The sequence below is a fragment of the Rhodnius prolixus genome, unplaced genomic scaffold (genome assembly GCF_049639745.1).
Source record: "Rhodnius prolixus isolate KJV_2025 unplaced genomic scaffold, Rpr scaffold_2, whole genome shotgun sequence".
Classification (NCBI taxonomy): Eukaryota; Metazoa; Arthropoda; class Insecta; order Hemiptera; family Reduviidae; genus Rhodnius; species Rhodnius prolixus.
In genome coordinates this window covers 64,446,488-64,468,368 of record NW_027411592.1, presented here as the reverse complement: position 1 = coordinate 64,468,368, position 21,881 = coordinate 64,446,488, and the positions used below count along the sequence as shown (strand labels likewise).

At 38.3% G+C, this 21,881-nt stretch overlaps 2 protein-coding genes across 7 annotated transcripts in view; both read right to left on the bottom strand.

The window, feature by feature from the left end:
- Positions 1 to 21,881, bottom strand: part of trio (trio Rho guanine nucleotide exchange factor) — a 570,361-nt gene that overhangs the window by 531,250 nt on the left and 17,230 nt on the right. The gene's annotated exons all lie outside the window — the stretch shown is intronic.
- LOC141450165 (uncharacterized) lies at positions 14,292 to 16,077 on the bottom strand. The gene is made up of 2 exons (XM_074120322.1): positions 15,457 to 16,077; positions 14,292 to 15,242 (listed from the first exon to the last, which is right to left on the bottom strand). Exons 1-2 carry the CDS (start codon positions 15,919 to 15,921, stop codon positions 14,376 to 14,378), a joined length of 1,332 nt encoding a protein of 443 aa, XP_073976423.1. The 5' UTR covers positions 15,922 to 16,077; the 3' UTR covers positions 14,292 to 14,375.

The window sequence follows — 21,881 nt, the reverse complement described above, 5'->3', positions numbered from 1 at the left end:
TCTTAATAAAATTCTCACAAGTTTTAAGTTGAACTTTTTTTTTTTATCACATTCTGAAATTCACATTATTATTTCTTACAAACTATACAGTACGTACATTTTACTGAATGATTCACGTATTTTATGGTTTTTTGTGAATCATGAATGAAATTGTACGTACGTTAATTTGTTCACGTGACACCGGTGAATCATTGGGAGCATTCATTGATCAAATTAAACGGTTGAAATCATTTTGTTTCTGTTATTATTGTTATTTTCTGGTTTTTGTTAAGTTTAGGTAAACTTAACTTAACTTAACAGGTAAAGCATTGGCAACAGACCAACTTGTGAAAAAAAAAATCGCTTTTTCCCTAAGTGTATTTAAAAAATTTATTTACTAAGAAATTATTTCCACCCACACTGTGCGGCTCCTTATCGTGAAAAACCGAATGAATCATAAAATCTTAAGTGTCTTGAGTAAAAGGAAAGCACAAGGAATGTTGGTATAGAACTTAAGTTTATAACTTCCGCTGAGGAGAGTCTTTCTGTTCTGTTCTGTGGAAATAGTTAGACCTTGAAGCATCATGAAGTCTTTATTTCTGGTCCTGTAATTTCCTTTTTATATATATATATATATATATATATATATATGTGTGTGTGTGTGTGTGTGTGTGTGTGTGTGTGTGTGTGTGTGTGTGGTTGTGTGTGTGTATTACCTTTTTTCTTTTTTAATTTGGAAATAGTATTAAAGTTTACAGTGTTTTTCCAGCAACACTGCACCGTAACTTGTACCCCCCTCCACTCGTCTTAATGAAATTAAAGTTGGAAAACTTTTAGCTTACACAATAAAGTTCGTTTTCCCAAAAGAAAAAGAAAAGAATTTTCTTTGAGTTCTTGATGTGTATTTTCGCCAGAGTAAGGAATCTAGTGTGAACACTTATCACGTAAAATATCTCTTTGGTCTTATCTTCTTAAATTTCCAAATTAAAAGAAAGAAGAAAATAGTGATTTGTGCAAAATACTTTAAAGAAAAATCATCGTTGAAACAGTTTTTTTTTTTTTTTTGAGAAAATTCCGGAAAAGGGGGGTAAAACTTATTCTAAACAGAGGACACTTCCGGTTGAGAGTCGTGAAAATTTTGCCTCTTGCTTTGCAGTACTTCCTTCTTATTAGGGTTAGCATATTATCAGCAGGAATTTGGTGAGATTAAGGTGCTTCTTTCTTTGATACTGTAGAGTGGGTATGGGAATAGGTTAGCCTATTGGATTCTTTGGATGTTGGAAGGTTTCGTAGAGCCTCACAGCTCAGCTAAGTAGGTCCAGATGGGTCTTAATAGTGTCTTGTATAGAGTCAGTTTGTTGTGTACGTTCATGGTTGATCTCCGCCCTAGCAGTCTTCGTAGTTGTCCGTATCCGTCTATTGAGTTCTTGTCTTTTCAGTGTAGTATGTGAGTTCCATGTAAGTCGACTGTCTAAATACACTCCTAGGTAGCCGTACTTGTGTGGAGGTCGGTATTTCTCTGTTGTGTCTGAGTAGTGGGGAGGCAAGTTTGTCTACGTAAGGAGAATGTAATCTGTTGCCATTTGTCTTCGTTTAGTCTAATTCTCCATTTTTTGCACCAGGATGAAATGAGGTATTCCATAAAGTAAAACAATAAATCCTCATTGGGATTAGGAGAATCCGTGCGGATTTCAGGGATCCTTAAAAAAAAAAAAAAGGAAAAAAAATCTTATTTTAAGGGGGGACAGGTATCTAAGCAGTTGAAGCAATTGCCGCCAAATAAGCGCGATTAAATGACTTTAGGCGCGTCAACATCTGAGGATATTAACGCCCCGAGCTTTTTTTCAAGTTCAATAGTTACAGACAACACACTTTCATCACATCAGGACAGTGAGCTCCTAATAAGAAAAAAAATCTAAGGGTGCCAGCAGCGGGATTCGAACCCATGATCTCCGTGTTGGAAATAGCATTCTCTAACCACTCAGCTAATCCGTTCCCTAATAAGTGTGTTGGTTTTTTTTTTTTTTTTAGTACTGTAGACGTGTATAAGTCGGCTATATTTCTGTAGAACTGTGACGCCACCCTCGGTGTTATTTAAGGAACTTTGCCAAAAATCCATTATTAATGCCATTTTACACACATAACTTCCTGTAGCGCCGTTCTTTTTTCCTGTTACTATTGTTTTGATTATTTATTTCCGGCTTTATATTTTTGTTTCCCTTTATTTTCAAAAAAAAGAAAATCGTAATAAAATAATTGGAACTTCTTCCTTTATTGCCAACCATTGTTTGTAGGCAGTAAGAATGGGCGGGAGCGGAAATAAAATGGAAAAAAAATGCGGGAATGAACACGCACTTGCCATTCTTAAGTTTTCTAGCTTTACGTATTTTCTATAAACAATGAATTTCAGAAACATGTTTGCGATACCGTACATTATACTAAGCTGGAGCTTTTGGGGCCTAAGGGGGCGCCCCTCAGAATTGTGATAAAATAAATTTTCCTACGTAAAAAGAAAATTTATAAGTCTAATTTATAAGATATTCTATTAAGAAAGACCAAGACTAGACTACACCGGAAGCTAGTGGCAGTAACCTCATTGTTACCACAACAAAATGTAACCGCCACACGTGTCGAGAAATACTTTTCCAATTAAAAAAAAAAATCTCCTTACTAAACTTCTGCACGTCCTAAATTTTTTTGCACAAAAACCGAAACAATTTTTCTGCTGAAAAAAATCGATGATGGAAAATTTGACGTCACACGTGTTTAGTAAGAAAAATGTGTTAATGGTAGGAAACCTTTCAATGGTGATAATGTTCCAGATAGTGCAAATCATCCGTGATATTGTGATTACCAGATTTGAGGTTATTGTGTTCTGGATTATCGATCTTATAATATTTTGGTAGGTTTTTCTAAAAGCGGATATGAGGGGGCTCAAGGATTACGAGGGTCGTTTGAAAAGTCCGTGCAAAGTCAGAGAGATAGCACCACTGGCGCGTATCGAGGTTATGTTTAGTTAGTAGCATCTCTTGGAAGAACACACACCAAGTTTCAGCCAGATCGGTCTATTTCTTTGTGTTTGGCATTCATTTGAATTGAGGAAGTCGAGTGATTTTCAAAAAATGGACGAAAAAGAATTTCGTGTGTTGATTAAACACTACTTTATGAAAGGCAAAACGCCTCAGGAGACTAAAGAGAAGCTTGATAAACATTATGGTGACTCTGACACCTTCGATTAGAACAGTTTATAAGTGGTTTCAAAATTTTCGGAGTGGCCATATGGGCGCACAAGTGACGCTCGTACGTTCTGGACGCCCTGTTGAGGTTACTACTCCAGAAATCATTGATAAAATCCATGATATGGTGATGGATGACAGAAGAGGTGAAGGTGCGTGAGATTGCTAGTGCTGTGGGCATCTCGAATGAACGGGTACATAATATTTTGCATCAACATTTGGACATGACAAAGCTATCCGCAAGATGGGTGCCGCGATTGCTCACGCTTGACCAAAAACGAAATCGTGTGAAGTGTTGCAAGGACGGTTTGCAGCTGTTCCAGAAGAATCCGCAGGACTTTAAGCGTCGTTTCGTCACTGTGGATGAAACATGGATACATCACTACACTCCTGAGACCAAAGAACCATCTAAACAATGGGTCACCAAGGGGGAATCTGCGCCATAAAAGGCGAAGACCGTTCCTTCGGCCGGAAAGATTATGGCGACTGTCTTTTGGGATTCGCAAGGAATAATCCTCATCGACTATCTGGAAAAGAGTAAAACTATTACAGGTGCATATTATTCATCGTTATTGGACCGTTTGAAAACCGAGCTGCAAGAAAAACGCCCACGATTGGCCCACAAAAAAGTCCTTTTCCATCACGACAACGCACCAGCTCACACCTCAGCAGTTGTGGTCGCAAAATTAATGGAAATAGGGTTCCAACTCGTTTCTCATCCCCCCTATTCTCCAGACTTGGCTCCCTCGGACTATTTGTTCTCCAATATGAATAAATGGCTGGCGGGAAAAAGATTTTATTCAAACGAGGAGGTGATTGCAGAAACGAATGGCTATTTTTCAGACTTGGACAAATCCTATTATTCGGAAGGGATCAACAAACTAGAGCAGCGTTGGACGAAGTGTACAAGCCTAATAGGAGACTATGTTGAAAAATAAAAAAGGTTTACCCCAAAAAATTAAGTAGTTTTTATTTTTGCACGGACTTTTCAAACGACCCTCGTAATGTTCCAGATAGTGCAAATCATCCGTGATATTGTGATTACCAGATTTGAGGATTTTGTGTTCTGGATTATCGATCTTATAGTATTTTGGTAGGTTTTTCTAAAAGCGGATATGAGGGGGCTCAAGGATTAAAATTGAATTTCCAAATCCTGTGCCCATTAAATACGTTCCTAACTCGGCAAAATGAAATTTCAAATAAGCCGTTTTTTCCCCCATCTATCATCTATCATATTTTGATGAACTGATCATAAACATCGATGTTGCAAATATCGTGATGATATCAATAGGAAGTAATGAACAAAGAAACACCATTTTGAACCCAAAATTGTCTAATTAACTTAATCTTAATCAAAATGGCATTGAATAAAACTGAACATAACTGTGTACAAAAGTAATCATTCAAACAGTAATTTGAAGGAAGGCAAGACAATGCAAAGTAATCTTGGAAATAATATAATCAATATAATAGTTTTAATAATCGTAAAGAAAAAAAACTGAACATTATACAAGGCTGTGATTATAGTAGTAACGAGAGAGTGGGGGTTATAAAGTGATGACGTAACGGTTTGCTTTGATGTGTATTTCTGTACAGTTGTCCTGGTGTAACTGTGCATCTGGTTACCCCCTAGACTTGGCGTGTTATAATTTATAAATTTATAACAGTAGAAGCAGGAGCTGTACACACACGGTACAGTACACGGTTCTCCAGAGATTTGTAATTTGTAATCAGAGGGAAGCGTACTCTTCCCTCTCAAGTACTCTTGACCCCCGGCCGGCTTAACGAAACTTCAAAGGCGTGCCACAACTTTTGGCCAACCATTATCTACTTTTATAGTCCGATACTTCCGGCAGGCTAATTTTTGTTTTTATCCAGAAGTTCCGCTACCAAGGCAGATAGTAAAAAAACAAAAACTGAAACTTAACTATCAAGATTTGAAACTAGTTGTGATTTTCCCAAATAACGGATGTTATTTCCGGTGTAAAACTTTGATACGATCGCAATATTTCCCTTGCCTAATTTATTAAGGGAGGGGGGCGTAAAGAAAGTAACTACAAGAGAGAAAGATAATAACTGATGAAAATGGTGCCTGTACCATGGAAGCTGTGGGTAAACGCGTGACGGAGAGTCTCTCATGAGCATACACGAGGTGTGGCTATTAAATAACGAGACTGATGCTGTAAAACATTTTTATTTTAAATTTATACATATTTAGTTATTATCAACTTCAATATACACCCCTCCCCTATCCCTACAACGCTCCATGCGAATTTACTGCATTACTGGAACAGTGCTGGAAGTCTTTTTCTGTGAGCTCCTGCATGACGCGTGCCGCTTTTTCTTTCATAGCATCACAGCGGACTGAAATCGTGTCCCTTTTAATGCAGATTTGACTTTGGTGGGAACAGATCTAAAGTCACATGGGGCCGCCAGTTCAGGCGAATAAGGCGGATGGCCTAAAACTGGTGGGATGTTTGTACTTCTTGGCTAGAAACGTCGTCTTGACAGACAATGCAGTGTGAGCCGGCGCGTTGTTTTTATGGAGATCCCGTGACTTGTTCTTCCCTCAAATCGGGTCGTTATTTTTTTCCTTACTCTTTCACGGAGTTGAGCAAGCATCTCACGGTAGTAATGTTGATTAATTATAATCGATATTTTCATCCGTTTTTGGACGTAGAAGGGCGACCGACCCGGGCGGTCCAACATCTTCTCGGCCATCTTGGAAACGCTTGAACCACTCAAAAAACTTGCGCACGTGATAAACATTCAAAGGCCATAAACTTCTTCTTTAATAAAAGATAAGTTTCAGTAGCGGTTTTACCAAAGTTTTGATGTGAAATTACCAAGACAATTCATTGCTCTACTACGTTGTGTAGTATCGATGTTTTTCGGCAAAACGAAACTAAAACACCTCTTACACAAACGGTCGGTGGTTCCGGACAGACAGATTTCTCTACAAATACGTGAGGCGGGCGCTGCAATCGAAAAAGAAGGCTTTACCGCTGCACAGATGTCGGTCGTGAGGATTTTGGCGCACATGCATAGTTGTTCTGTAGCAGCATCAGTATCGTGATTTTAATAGCCCCACCTCGTATTCCATTCTGATGGCCACTGTATTCACTCAGTCATCGCCCCCCAACTAATCGCCCCCAACTCATAGCCCCCCAACTCATAGCCCCCCAACTCATAGCCCCCAACTCATAGCCCCAAACTGATCGCTCCCCGCTCTGTCACTCATACATCCAATATTTCTCTACTCCATTTATCTTGACAGATATCTCAATTATTCAATAATATAAATATATTAAATAATAAATTCAATCACCTAGAAATTCAATTTTTTGCTCATCAAACTAGAATAATATTCTAAATTAAAAATTCAACGTTTTAATAACCGTGATTATATCAAAAGTACCATATTGCACCTCATAAAGTCATTTCCCTGAAAAATAAAATATTATTCAAAGGAGCAAAATAATAAAGAGAATAGTAATAATAAATTTAATTACAAGGAAAAACAAGGAAACCAAAAAAGAAAAATAATGTAAAAGAAAAGCGCCAGATTAAAAAAGTAACTCTCTGGGAAATTATACAAATTAAACGTGTCTAGAATGTTGGTTAGAGTAGTGAGTTAAACCAATGGTTTTAACCATTAAAACAATGGTTAGAAAAAATAGAAATAAAAAACTAACCAACCCAGCTTCTGGAGACCACAATAATCTAACCAGCTTCACATTAAACTGTTCCTACTACAAAGCTATAAAGCTCAAATTAAAGTGTGCACAAAATTTAAGCACTTTTTTTTTTTTAAATTAGTTTTAATTTTTTTAAAAAACCGGAACCGGACTTCCGCTTTGGTCCAACTATATTTACGTACGATTTATTATCAAGTAATTTTGTTTACTAAGATTGTACGTATTTTAACAATAGTTTTACTTCCTTTGACCCGCCCATCCCACTTTTCTTGCGAAGGAAAATATTGGGATCGTGTCCAATTTTCAATTTCTTGTTTTTCCCCGGAAATATCCATTTTTAAGTCACCTGAGTAGACAAAATATAGCCTTAAGCGGAAGCCTACAACAACCCTCCCCCAGATCAGTTCTAAACGATTATTAAATAATTTTTTTGTTTTACTTTATTTATTTTCACAACTGCACTATAATTCTGCAACAAGTGAAGCTGATACAATAAGATAACAGAATAAATACATGAATAGCATGAGGGAAGAATTCAACCACTGGTGAAACTCCCAAAGAGGTTATAGTTCACTATTGTAGACTGGCTATTACTTCATTTAGAAGATCGCGTGGCCACCTGCGCTTCAACCGCCTGGGAGGATTTCCTGGTAGAGTAGTAAGTTGGGATACTAGTGAATTAGGATGTGAGGTTATGGATGTGTGGAATTTAATACAAGTGGGATCTTGCAGCTTCTGAAACATAGGGAACAAGGAAATCTCGGTGCAAGGTTAGAGTTTAGAAACGAAGTAAGGGGAGCATCTGCGATTTGACGGAGGGTTTTTCAAGGATTGGATTTTGTAGATATTGTATAGCTTTGTCTGAGCCCCAAAGTTCCAGACAGGTTTCAGTATCACATAGTAGTGTAAATAAGTCGTTTACTCTGTCGTGAGAGTTTCAGATCGCTTGAGAGAAGTTTGAATTGTCTGTTCAGTTCTTTCCGTTTGAGTCTAGGTACTTAACACAATCTGCAGTTAAAATCCAAGGCATAGAGACCGGGGGAATCGAACCCACTAAACCAACAATACATCTTAGCATTGCGGGTCTATTCTCTTAACCACCTAACATACTTTACTATAAATTTCTCATATTAACCATTAAATAAAATCCAAGGCCTAGAGACCGGGGGAATCGAACCCACTAAACCAACAATACATCTTAGCATTGCGGGTCTAGTATCTTAACCGCCTAACATACTTTACTATAAATTTCTCATATTAAACATTAAATAAAATCCAAGGCTAAGAGACCGAGAATCGAACCCACTAAACCAACAATACATCTTAGCATTGCGGGTCTAGTATCTTAACCGCCTAACATACTTTACTATAAATTTCTCATATTAAACATTAAATAAAATCCAAGGCTAAGAGACCGAGAATCGAACCCACTAAACCAACAATACATCTTAGCATTGCGGGTCTAGTATCTTAACCGCCTAATATACTTTACTATAAATTTCTCATATTAACCATTAAATAAAATCCAAGGCTAAGAGACCGGGAATCGAACCCACTAAACCAACAATACATCTTAGCATTGCGGGTCTAGTCTCTTAACCGCTCGGCTATCGGTGGTGACATAAAAACTATTTTTTTTTTTTTTTTTTTTTTTGTAAGTTATAAATCTATGTGCATACGTAGCTTAAAAAAAAAGAAAAGTAGGGAGTAATTTTAGAGTAATTAAACAATCCATTGTTTCATCACCAGGGAAGTTGCGGATTTTCACCTGTCGCTAGTGGCGGGATGCGGGACACAGTAGGGGAATACAAAAACAGTTCAGAGAAAAAGCAATAGAGCTAAAGAAAAAAACTCTTGCGTAAAAACTGCCAAGTGATTTGTGGTGGACTGGGCAAAGAAATTTTTGTCATCAGCGTAAAATATAAACGGTTCTAGAAGTATCTAAAGCACGCTTTCAGAATATGTTTGGCTCGCAGAAAAGGATTTTCTGCAACGGGGGAAATTGATGGCAACTATTGAGGGGGGAAATGACCGAAAGTATTGTTTTTTTTTGTTTTTTTTTTTTAGAACGCTTTTAGCAGAAATGTTTGCCAACCTGGTTCCACTTCCTGCTTTCTTTTTTTTTATTTTTTTATAAGCTGTTAAGTTGGTAGAAATGTAATTATTAAGGTGGCCCGTAAAGTGATTCAAATAGCCGACAGTACATCTGTTCCGCAACACTTGTGCACTTAAAAGGAATTTCCTTTCGCTGGCGCTGTTAAATGTATTTCTCTAGCTTTTTGCAAAATGCCAATTTGCGTGCACTTGTTCACTTAAGTGGTAACTTATTTTTTTTCTTAAGAACCTTTCAAACGCTAACCCATTTTATTATTACCTCTTTCTTCTGAGAGATTAGATTAGAGTGGTTACATTCCTGCTAAAATGGTTTGAATGAATACTCAAAGATGTTCGCGAGTTTTGTAAGAAAGTTTGTGAGTTCTACAAATGGTAAGAATGACTATGGTCTCAAAAATGTTCGCGAGTTTTGTAAAAAAGTTTGTGAGTTCGAACCTTGGGATTTAGAAATAACAGGAAGTATTGTGAAAGGGTTTGCACCACTTTATTTTATTGCATTTATCTGCCTTGATTTAATCACTTCCGGCGATCGAGTCAAAGTAAGTAGTGAAAGCGGATAATAGAATTAAATAGGAGTTAGATTAGATTGGATTATGTGGTGGGTAAGGTATACCCACAACCATAACCCTCTCTGGATCTCTATTGTAGTCTGCCCGCTCAGTTAGAGCATCCTCACACTGCTCCCGTCAGGGGTTTAATTAGTAGACTTTGGGGAGCTTGACGATGGCTCCTGGGCTTTTGGAAACAATGTATCAGTTTCATTTTTATTGACGCACCAATGCCATGGTCAAATGGGATTACCGAAATCAGGGCTTCTTCAAACTGCATTTCAACAGTAAATCGTCATAGTTTCAAAATCACATTTTCTGATCGTAAAATGTGTATTTTTTTCCGGTGAAAAACCTCCAAAATGCCCGGAAAAATTTCTCTTATATGGGAGAGAAAATTATTCGTTATATACAAAGTTAAAACTGCTCCAGTAACAGCCGTCTAAAGACGTTTATTGGTTTGTGGACAGATAGGAGTCACTGAATAGACCATAGAAGTGTCGATCTGTGCAAGTGTAAGAGTGTAGAAATGGCGGAAGGAAATCATAAACTTCCATTCTGATCGGTTCCCTTTTTTTTTCTCTCTCTCTCTCTCTATATATATTGGTGCCTTCAGTACATAGTTCCCTTACTTCCGGCCCAATATCGCTGTCTTCTTTGTAAGAACATCCTTCCCCCACACTACATACCCGTCTAGAAACTGGCCTGCTTGAAAGATAAAGAATTAGTCATTACCTGAAGAAGAATAGGTAAATGTAGGATATCCAGAAATTAAGACCTCTGATTCTGAATTTAAATATTAGATTTTCTAACATACGGCCCCCACAATTTTAAATTATATACAAATACATAATCATAGCACTAACTTAGATTTACATCTTTTCCTCCCAATCCCTCGTCCGAGAAAACTTAATTAAGGACCTGCCCAAAGGATAGTGCACGTTGGCTTCCCAAGAGAGGCCATTTTGGTGTAATTTACATTCCTAAAACCAGCATTTAGTAAAGTCAAATATTTGGCCCAAGAAAACTCAAAGTTTTGAAAAATACGTCCCTTATTCTCCAAGTTATTCCCTAATGTGGAATATAAAATTTATACCTTTCTTCGAATTTGGAAAAACAAAAACGAGTTAAAATTGAAACCTAGTTAAACATTCCAAAACTTTAACTTCCAATATCTCTGAAACTATTATAGCTAGAACCATCCAATTACAGTCAATTGTAAAGGTAAACATTCTCTACATTTTACCAAAATCCCAAAGAAAATGGTCCATTACAAACGGATATATTACGAGTTAAAAATTCAACCTAGTTAAACATACGAAAACATTAACTTCCAATATCTCTGAAACTATTATAGCTACAACCATCCAATTACAGTCAATTGTAAAGGTAATGATTCTCTACATTTGACCAAAACTTCATAGAAATTGGTTCATTAAAATCGGAGATTCGTAATCGGTTACGATACCTACCACAGCCTCCTCAGATTAAGCTCTTAAAATAGTTAAACCTTGAGCCAAAAAAAATCGAGCTCTTAGGCAGAGAAAATAATTTTCTCTAGCGGGTGAGGAGTATAGTGTTTTCATTCCCCCTTAGACTCTAAAATTAACCCTCAAGTGTTTATATCTCTAGGAGGGGAAAAAACAGTTGTCCTGTATCCTGAATCTACCCTCCCTGATTGTTGAAACAGCACCAGAAAAGTGTAGATAATTTATGGGTATGGGAGGTGAGACAGGGGAATTTCTTTTTAAAATTAACTTCTATCCGGAAGTTATACCTTTATCTTTTTTGGTGGAGGGGGTGGCATGTTCTAACAAGATGGCCGGCGTGACTTTAGTAAGGGAGGAGCTTAAGGGACTGGATGGTCCTTTAGGGAATGAAAATACTAGCGATTGAAAGTAGAGAGGTGTCTGCATGATTTAGTTAGAATTTGTTTTTTAACTTTTCCTTTGAGCAGGATATTGAAATTTGGAAAAATGAGCACGATCGTCCCATATATCCTGCAAATCTTGGATACGACCTGCATGATCTCAGTGGTTTTTCTGCAATGTTTTCCACTTTTAACTAAATTTTCTTCTATAAGTGCCTGGTTTGTCCCCGATTTTCTTGTAAATTTCGTATAACTACCACTATAGACGTACATTAGGATCTAAAAATTACTCTATTGAAATACGAGGTGTGGCTATTAAATAACGAGACTGATGCTGCTACAGAAGAACTGTGCATGCGCCAAATCCTAACGACCGACAGCTGTGCAGCGTAAAGCCTTCTCTTTCGATTGCAGCGCCGTCTCACGTGTTTGTAGAGAAATCTGTCTGACCGGAACCGTCCGTTTGTGTAAGAGTAGTTTCGTTTTGCCGCAAAACATCGATACTACACAACGTAGTAGAGCAACGAATTGTCGTGAAATTTCACATGAAACTGGGTGAAACCGCTACTGAAACTTATCTTTTATTAAAAGAAGTTTATGGCGATGAATGTTAATCATGTGCGCGAGTTTTTTGAATGGTTCAAGATGGCCGAGAAGACGTCGGAGATGATGACCGCCCGGGGTCGCCCTTCCACGTCCATGGAACAGATGAAAATATCGATTACTACTACATTACTACCGTGGAGGTGCTTGCTTAACTCCGTGAAAGAGTAAGGAAAAAAAGACGACCCGATTTGTGGAAGAACAAGTCACGGGGGTTCTCCTTCAAGACAACCGCGGCGCCGGCTCACACTGCATTGTCTGTCAAGAAGAAGACGTTTCTAGCCAAGTACAACATCCCCAGTTTTAGGCCATCCGCCTTATTCGCCTGACCCATGTGACTTTAGATCTGTTCCCACCAAAGTCAAATCTTCATTTTAAAAGGAACACGATTTCAGTCCGCTCTGAAGCTGTGAAAGAAAAAGCGGCTGACGCGTCATGCAGGAGCTGACAGAAAAAGATTTCCAGCACTGTTTCAGAACAATGGAGCGTTGTAGGGATATGGGAGGGGCGTATATTGAAGGAGATAATAACTAAATATGTATAAATTTAAAACAAAAAGGTTTTACAGCAATAGTCTCGTTATTTAATAGCCACTCCTCGCACTATCTTCATGTTTAGGGGTGGCTCTAATGGGGGAAAAAAGGTGATATTTATTATTAAGAATACAGAGACTTTTCCGGCAAACCAGGCATATGCCACAAAATAAACAAAAGTCGCCCGTTACACCATAGTCAAATTTGACTACGAGCACTTTTCATTGATTAATTGATTTGCAATCAACACAAAGCACAATCATAAAGGAACATGTGTGTGTATACGTCTGTAAAGGTAAGTGCAAATGAATGGCTAAGTTTATAGTTTCAGGGCGGGTAATACAATATATATACTGTTCAGCAGAAACCCCAACTGTGCAGGTTCAGCCAAATTTTCGAATATTATATGGACACTAATCAACTTCCGTCAGATATTTACTTTTCTATTGTACTGCACCACTGTTCGTGCAATATTGCACAGCACCTACGTAATTAATCAAAAGCAACAGGTAGATCCGGTGTGAACCAACCCTTAACTTCCTCTCGCTACAATATTTACGTAAACAACATAAACGCGCTCTCATTTTTGTCCGGAAGTAGGCAGTGCACCAATGATCTCGAGAGTTTGACTCGCAATGATTTCTTCCGGAGACAGCATGCATTTTTTTTTTTTCTTTCATTCCATAACTGTGATTTCGGATTTTCATCTATCGGCAAGTGCTTTATAAACCTATGAAGATGCATGGAAATCTGACGCTGGTTAGGAAAAGAAAAAAAAAAATCAACGTGTATTTAGCACTGAGGTAAGACTAACCAATCACATATTGCTTTACGCATTGGGCATGTGAGTTAAGGCTGGAATATCCACAAGAACCCCAGGATGCCCGAAAAAGTACTAAATCAAAAATTCCCCTAGGAGAACCTCCCTTATAGAATAGATAGAAAACAGATTAAATTAGGGCGGCCTCAAGGCCTACGCCACCGCGACCCCTATGGATCTATTGTGGCTTCCCCCGACTTTAGAGCTCACCCTCCAGACCCGTCCGCTTAATCAGACTCTTAATTCTGGAGAGTGGCTCCTGGGTAAAGCTCACCAGGCCTTGGTTTTTTCCTCCCCGAGAAGTAACATCCTTAGCCCAGACAAGGCCCCCTCACACTGACACAACACAATGCAGTGCCGTTTCCTCCTCTTCCTCCTGACAGAACCTACAAAGGCTGCCTCATCTGCCAGGCACATGCGCGATGCATGTGTTTTCTGAGCCTGCAGTTAGGCCGGTTAATAGGCCTACCTAATTATCCTTATAGCCCCACACGGCCTTGACGGATTAATTCTGCGGTCAGCCTCGGCGAATAGAACTCCTTCGCCTGTCTCTGCCGCCCAGTGGTGGCAAGCCACCACTCCTGAACCCTACTCTGCACCCATAGGTTAATGGTCGCAGACTTAACGAACTTCGCAAACCCAAAACAGGGCTGCGGGCCAACGAAATGTCCCGCACAGCCTTCCCGGACCAATAAATCGGCCACTTCGTTTCCCTTATGTCCTTGAATGACCAGGTACCCAAACTAGAAAGACCTTATTCTGGTCTCTAATTTCCTTCAGGGCACCCAGAGAACCTCCCTTACATTCAACTTGTAGGGAAACGTTTCAAATTATAGTTTAAAGATTAAGCTAAACCATTAATTAATTGCCCGGAAAAATATAAACGTGACCGGAAACTAGACTCTTTAATTCACAATTTGATTTACAATTCAGCTGAATGGTGTAAATATGGAGGGCAAATAGTGTTTCCTTTCTAAGGACATATTGATGGTTCTTTTTCTTCTGGTTCCTCCTCTTTGGCATCTGAAGGAGTCTTCTTTGCTTTATCGTCTTTCTCAGATGCTGCCGCCTTCTTATCGTCTTTCTTAGATGCAGCCGCCTTCTTATCGTCTTTCTCAGATGCTGCCGCCTTCTTATCGTCTTTCTTAGATCCTTCAGCCTTCTTATCGTCTTTCTTAGATGCTGCCGCCTTCTTATCGTCTTTCTCAGATGCTGCCGCCTTCTTATCGTCTTTCTTAGATGCTGCCGCCTTCTTATCGTCTTTCTTAGATGCTTCCGCCTTCTTATCGTCTTTCTTAGATGCTGCCGCCTTCTTATCGTCTTTCTTAGATGCTGCCGCCTTCTCATTCTCTTTTCTTCGTGGTTGCACAAAATTCACTAACTTCTTTTTTAATCCTTCTTTTTGTTTCTTTTCGTCTTCCTTAGATGCTGCCTTCTTTTTATCGTCTTTCTTAGATGCGTCCGCCTTCTTATCGTCTTTCTTAGATGCGTCCGCCTTCTTATCGTCTTTCTTAGATGCTGCCTTCTTTTTATCGTCTTCCTTAGATGCTGCCTTCTTTTTATCGTCTTTCTTAGATGCGTCCGCCTTCTTATCGTCTTTCTTTGATGCTGCCTTCTTTTTATCGTCTTCCTTAGATGCTGCCTTCTTTTTATCTTCCTGTTCTTTTGGTTTTTTCTTATCACCTTTCTTAGGTGGTTCTTGTGGCTCACTGGCCGGCCTTATCATCGCTGGAACTGTAGCCAATGCTATCGGTATAGAGAGCAAAGTGTTAACAAATGAAGAGACTAGCATATTCCAAACGCTTTTCAAATTATATTTCATTGTGGCCATTTCGTATTTCTGGAAATTTGGAAAATTAATTTTAGTAAAAATACTCAAGGCCAGGAAAATTAATTCAAAGGTCCACCAAACATGAAAATGTCATGGGAGAAGCTACATTCGTTAAAAAAAAATTTTCTAAGAGGAACAGCCCTTTCTTTGCGAGAGAACTAGTTAAGCGCCAGAAAGGATGGAAGTCCAAGGAAATAGATGTACAAATAGAGGTGGTACTTACTGCAGCATCCGATTGTACACAAGCTCTTTTTGTGTTGAAAAATTTACGCATTTGATCTTTTATCCCTTTCATTATTTTCATGGCCTTACGTTGATCACCAAAAATGCCTACATCAAATAACCATTTGACGGCCACTAAGAAAATGGCTAGTTTGGACAAAGAGCAAATCTTTTTCAAAAGTCGTTTACCAGATGGCAAAGGCGGTGCGATTGGCTTACAGTCGCACAACGGAGGCGGACGACACGCCTGGCACATTCGGCTATAGTTGCACACCTTGATGGTCACGCCCATGGCCACACCGGGTGCACTATAGATGGGCTCTCTGAGCGGCTGGCACACCGGGGGTATTGGCTCATATACTAACATTCTAGGATATTGTCGTCGGCCTCGCATCATTTCCGCTGGTAGGCTGTCCAACGGCAACAGTTTCAAGCTGACCACACGTGTGCAACGTCTTGTCGACATGTTCGCGGGGAATTTTGATGGACCGAAATACAAAAAAAAAAAACAACAAACAAAACTTGAGGGGGGCCCGGCACTTTTAATTCATTTTGTATTTTTTACATTCTGGAAAAGAAATAATTTAGTTAATTTTTTACATTTAACTAACGAAGCATATGTTAATTTTGGCAATTCAATAAAATTTAGAAAACTCATACCATGGAAACTACCTCCAGCGAATAATTAGTCAGCCAGGAAAATCTGCTGAGATTTTCCCAACTCACCAATTTTCTTCAAAAAAAAACTCCCACCCATTTAAGCCATATTCACTTCCTGCCAACACTCTACGCAGTTTTTCAACCATACATTATACTGAAATGTAACCAACAAACAGGGAAATCTGTCCTAGAACTGCACTGAAATGAATTTTCCCTTTTGATAAATTCTGAAAAACTAATACAAATTATGAAAGTACAAATCTACGTGTATATAAATGATAAACGTCGCAAGTTTACAGTGGAGTCATTTTTTTTTTTTTTTTAGTAAGTGAACAATTTATTGAGTTAAGAAAAGTAACTTCCGGTTGAGAAATTTGTCCTCAAAATCGATTTACCTCAACATCGATTTGCCTCAAAATCGATTTACCTCAACATCGATTTATCTTAAAATCGATTTACCTCAAAATCGATTTATCTCGAAATCTATTTACCTCAAAATCTATTTACCTCAAAATCGATTTACCTCAAAATCGATTTACCTCAAAATCGATTTACCTCAAAATCAATTTATCTCAACATCGATTTACCTCAAAATCGATTTAAGTAAACGCGTTTAACCCCATATTATTGTAAAAAAAAAAAAATCATTTAAATCACTCGTCTACTGCAAAATTATAATAAACGATCCCAAGTCTTGGAAGATTTTTTTTTTTTTTTCTTACGATAGTAAATATTTTACAATAAGAGAAAGTGATAACACATTGTTTCCTTCTTACCAGATTGTTTTCTTTTGGTTTAGTTTTTATTATTATTTTTTTTTTTTTACGACAACATAAATTTGAACATTTCTCGTTCAGTCGCTGGTCCTTTTTTGCCTTAGTAAAACTGAGCGGTAAAAGTCCATTTCATTTTATAACCTTTTATCTTACACCGAGGTTATGACGTAGACGTTGTATCCAAGGAGATTGTTTAACGGGAAGGGGAGGGATGAGTGGGTTTGTCAGTATGACGTAACAACATATATATAAATGTGTAATAAGATCATGGCTATAAAAAAAAAAAAAAATATCAAGAAAGAGCTTGAGTATCGAACCAACGATCTCGACCAACTTCATATTGTCTGGATTTTTTTTTATTATTCATTTCTCTCGTAGTCTGAGCCATATTTACACCTTACAATAGTTCCGCTCTAAGGATTATGGTACAGCTGTATAAAATCTACGATAGACACTAATTCTCAGCTGATATCATACGTCACTGATAAAGCTTCAAACAATTATTTTCAATTTTATAAACTTATTTTTGTTTTACCTCTCTTCAACTACTCCCGAGAAAACAAATTCGTGTTTTGACCGGAAGGGACAATTCTGAGGTTTGCTGAGCCAGAAAAAGTGATGGCTACAAATTGGTCTCTGTTTAGGCCGGTTTGTAAGTACCTTACTTAAAAAAAAAAAAGGAAAAAAAATTAACGGAAGTGGTACAAAATAAACTTGCGTGCTACAACAGATAAGCTCAAAGATTTATTTGAGTTCAGAGCTTTGAGAATAAGTAGTAAGTAGTGTAGGTGTATACACAAAGTTTTTGATTTTTGGTCCCTTTCTCCTGGCTAGCTCAAAGTACAGGAAGTCCTCGGGTTATGGACGGTCTCGAGTTACGACGTTTCATGGTTACGACTCCCATTTACAGTACAGTACTGTACAGTATGTACTATGAAAACCCCGCGAACATACTGTAACTACGTGATTTGGTGTGCAGTAAGTACTGTACAGTAGTATGAAAAGCCCGCGAACTACTTTACGTGATATGGTGTGCAGCGGCCACGGGACCGAGAAAGACGGCGTCACCAGCATTCCAGTACGCCATTAACATCGTTGCCTTGATCCCTTCTTGCCCTTCATTATGGCTCCCAAACGTAAGGCAGACTCCTTCTGATGCAGTGCATCGAAGAAAAGGAAGGCCATCACCATGGAAGTGAAATTTAGATATCGTAAAGTACACTACCGTTTTTTTATTACTGCTTCATTTCATTATTAAACTTACTGTACAGTATTTTATATGTGTTTTTTTGATAATTATGTAGGGTACTGTGTTAGGATAGGCTAAGTGCTTACAGTACTGTACTGTTATTATGGTAACACAGTACTGTACTGTATATGGTACAGTTTACGTATGTTCTGACTTACTTCGAAAAAACGGTTTACGACGCCGCGTAGAAACGGATCAACGTCCTAAGTCGAGGACTACCTGTAATGGGATTGCGGAAATTCCGGATATTGTTTTTACATCAGACATATCCGTTTTAAGATTTTCTGGGTTCTTAATTTAAGAGAGAGTTGCATAGAAACCTTAGAATTTTATTATAAGTAATAATATCGGAAACGCTAAAGTGAAAATAGGATTAGAGTTTCTGGTAACAATGGAAAGAAAATCTCTGAAAATTAAATAGAAAACTAAATTACTGCTTTTCACTCGAACGAATACTATAATAAAAATGATAAAAAATAACAGAGATAAATTGGGTATATAAAGAGAACTCCAATCGGCAATAATAGGGTTCGTACTGTTATCACAGGATTCTATCTGAAGAATAGCCAGCTTTTCCAATTTCAGGAACCCACAGGAACCTGTCCGACAGGTGGGCTTGAATAAGAGCAACACTTGGCTGTCATCCTGTAATATACCTCTCCGCCAGTCGGGGGAATACAGTTATGCAGCAGATAGAATACTGTGGAAACATAGACTGCAACTCTATCTTGATATGATGTCTTTTGTTACCTGTTCAGATGTTTACTGGGCCTGCCCGCCTAGATATCGCTGGCGTATCTATGGCGAAGGAGGAGGAGGAGGAGGAGGGCTTGTCATACTATTCACCAGTAACTATGGTAACGGCGAGATCTAACTAATCTATGTCCAGGTTTCTCTCCCTTTTGTTACCAAAGTCTGTAGTAGTTTTACGGGAAGAGATAGTTAATGGAAGATCCAGTACATAAAATCTGGGACAAGTTTAAAGGAGAGGGGGTAGGAGAGCCTCCTGAGTGATCGTTGGACTCTCGAGCTCTCGGACGAAGTGTTGTTATCCCGAAGGACATTCCACTAACTGCAGCTCTTGTTTTTGGAGCTTTCTGGATTGGAGAGGTAGTTACGTGGAATCAACATGCGACATATACGCCACTGCTTACCAACCAAAAACACTCCTGGCGATTCTACCAGGAAAACCAGACTCAAGCCTTCCCGCCCTCCAGGGAAGCCCCGCCAGGATAACATTTCCAACATGATCTCAATTTAGAAACTTTCAGCGGATTGAATAAATATTTATTACTATAAATATATACATAAAATAAATAGAGAAGTGTAAATGTATTATACATTTTAACCTTCTTAACTAGTGAAGACAGAGAAACGTTAGGTGAGGAGGATTGGAATGCAGGGAAAAAAGAAGAGGAAAAACCTGCAGCTAGTGTAGAGAGATAGAAAAGTATCTGTAGGAGGATAGCAGAATCTGTAGGAGGCTATGACGCGGCATAGGCTATGTCGAGTGGATTAGGATGGCAGTATAGGATGGAGGAAAGAAGTTTGAGCAGACGATTTTGGATATAGAAGTGTACGGGGGATAATGGACGCAGTCTCCGTGGAGTAAGTCAATTCTAGTCCGTCGTGCAGAGTCTGTTGCGAGTCTCCAGAAATTTGCTTTGCGTTGTCCTGGAGTTTCTTGATGTTGCTATACTACAAGCCCAGGCGGAGCAGGGCGTATGTGCAACATCGTTCAGCCGATTGCAGGGGTCCATTAACCTGGCGGCATTTTGGTTGAATTTTGAGACAAAACTTTTGCACTGAGCTCGAAACACATTGCACTCTTATGCACCACCAAGAAAAAATCTAAATTCGCAAAGGAAAAGCCATAATAAGCAAATAATGTTTTTTTCCCGCCAAAAAAAATTTGGCCGGATTTGATTGAAACTTACTTCATTATGTTAAGTACACTTTGCACTCCATTGCACCACTTAAAAAAATTCATTAACTTTAATAATTACGGAGATATGGCCATTCAAAAGATCAAAGGAATTTGCCGCAAACACTGAATTTCGAACCGCGACTTAGTATACAGGTAGAGGAGAGCTAGCACCAGCTAGAACCACAAAAAAAATCTAATAAAATATGCACACATTCAGAAATATAAGGAATTAAAGTGCTAAAAAAAGCATTAACTTGGCGGCACTTTGGTGGAATTTTGGGTAAAAAATTATTGCACCCTGCTCAGAACACTTTGCACTCCTATGCACCACCAATAAAAAAGCTGGCACCACCAAGGAAAAGCCTCAATTTTCCATTTAAAATTACGCGCGAAATTTAAATTAAAAAAAAATGAGTCTTATTTGCGGGAAAATTAGAGCGCTTTTTTCCAAAATAGCAAGTACTAGTATTAGAACCACTAGCCCCACACAGGAAATACCAAAAATTAGCATATTTTCAAAGTAATTTACAAATTACTCAACCGATTTTCCCGCCAACTTACCATTAACTTGTCGGCACTTTGGTGGAATTTTGAGAAAAAAATTATTGCACCCAGCTCGGAACACTTTGCACTCCTATGCACTACCAATAAAAAAGCTTGCACCACCAAGGAAAAGCCTCAAAATCAATTGAATAATTTGTAAATTACATTGAAAATATGCTAATTTTTGGTATTTCCTGTGTGGGGCTAGTGGTTCTAATACTAGTACTTGCTATTTTGGAAAAAAGCGCTCCAATTTTCCCGCAAATAAAACTCCATTTTTTTTTAATTTAAATTTCGCGCGTAACTTTAAATGGAAAATTGAGGCTTTTCCTTGGTGGTGCAAGCTTTTTTATTGGTGGTGCATAGGAGTGCAAAGTGTTCTGAGCAGGGTGCAATAATTTTTTCACAAAATTCCACCAAAGTGCCGCCAAGTTAATGGTCACGTCTGTCAGTGCATCTTTTATTATCAATATCTCAGCTTTTAGTGGAAATTCAAAATTTCTTTTTGTGGTGCATATTGGTGCTAGCTACCACGAACAAAATGGAATGAGTTTCAATTCAATTTAGGGCACTTCCGGTTAAAGTTATATTTGGCGTACAATTGGTGAATTTTTACCATTTCCGTTGTGTTGCTGGCTTATTATTGGCATTGCAAAGTGTTCCGAGCTGGGTGCAATAATTTTTTTCTCAAAATTCCACCAAAGTGCCGCCAAGTTAATGGTCACGTCTGTCAGTGCATCTTTTATTATCAATATCTCAGCTTTTAGTGTAAATTCAAAATTTCTTTTTGTGGTGCATATTGGTGCTAGCTACCATGAACAAAATTGGATGAGTTTCAATTCAATTTAGGGCACTTCCGGTTAAAGTTATATTTGGCGTACAATTGGTGAATTTTTACCATTTCCGTTGTGTTGCTGGCTTATTATTGGCATTGCAAAGTGTTCCGAGCTGGGTGCAATAATTTTTTTCTCAAAATTCCACCAAAGTGCCGCCAAGTTAATGGTCACGTCTGTCAGTGCATCTTTTATTATCAATATCTCAGCTTTTAGTGTAAATTCAAAATTTCTTTTTGTGGTGCATATTGGTGCTAGCTACCATGAACAAAATTGGATGAGTTTCAATTCAATTTAGAGCACTTCCGGTTAAAGGTAAGTTGGCGGGAAAATCGGTTGAATAATTTGTAAATTACTTTGAAAATATGCTAATTTTTGGCATTTCCTGTGTGGGGCTAGTTCTTCTAATACTAGTACTTGCTATTTTGGAAAAAAGCG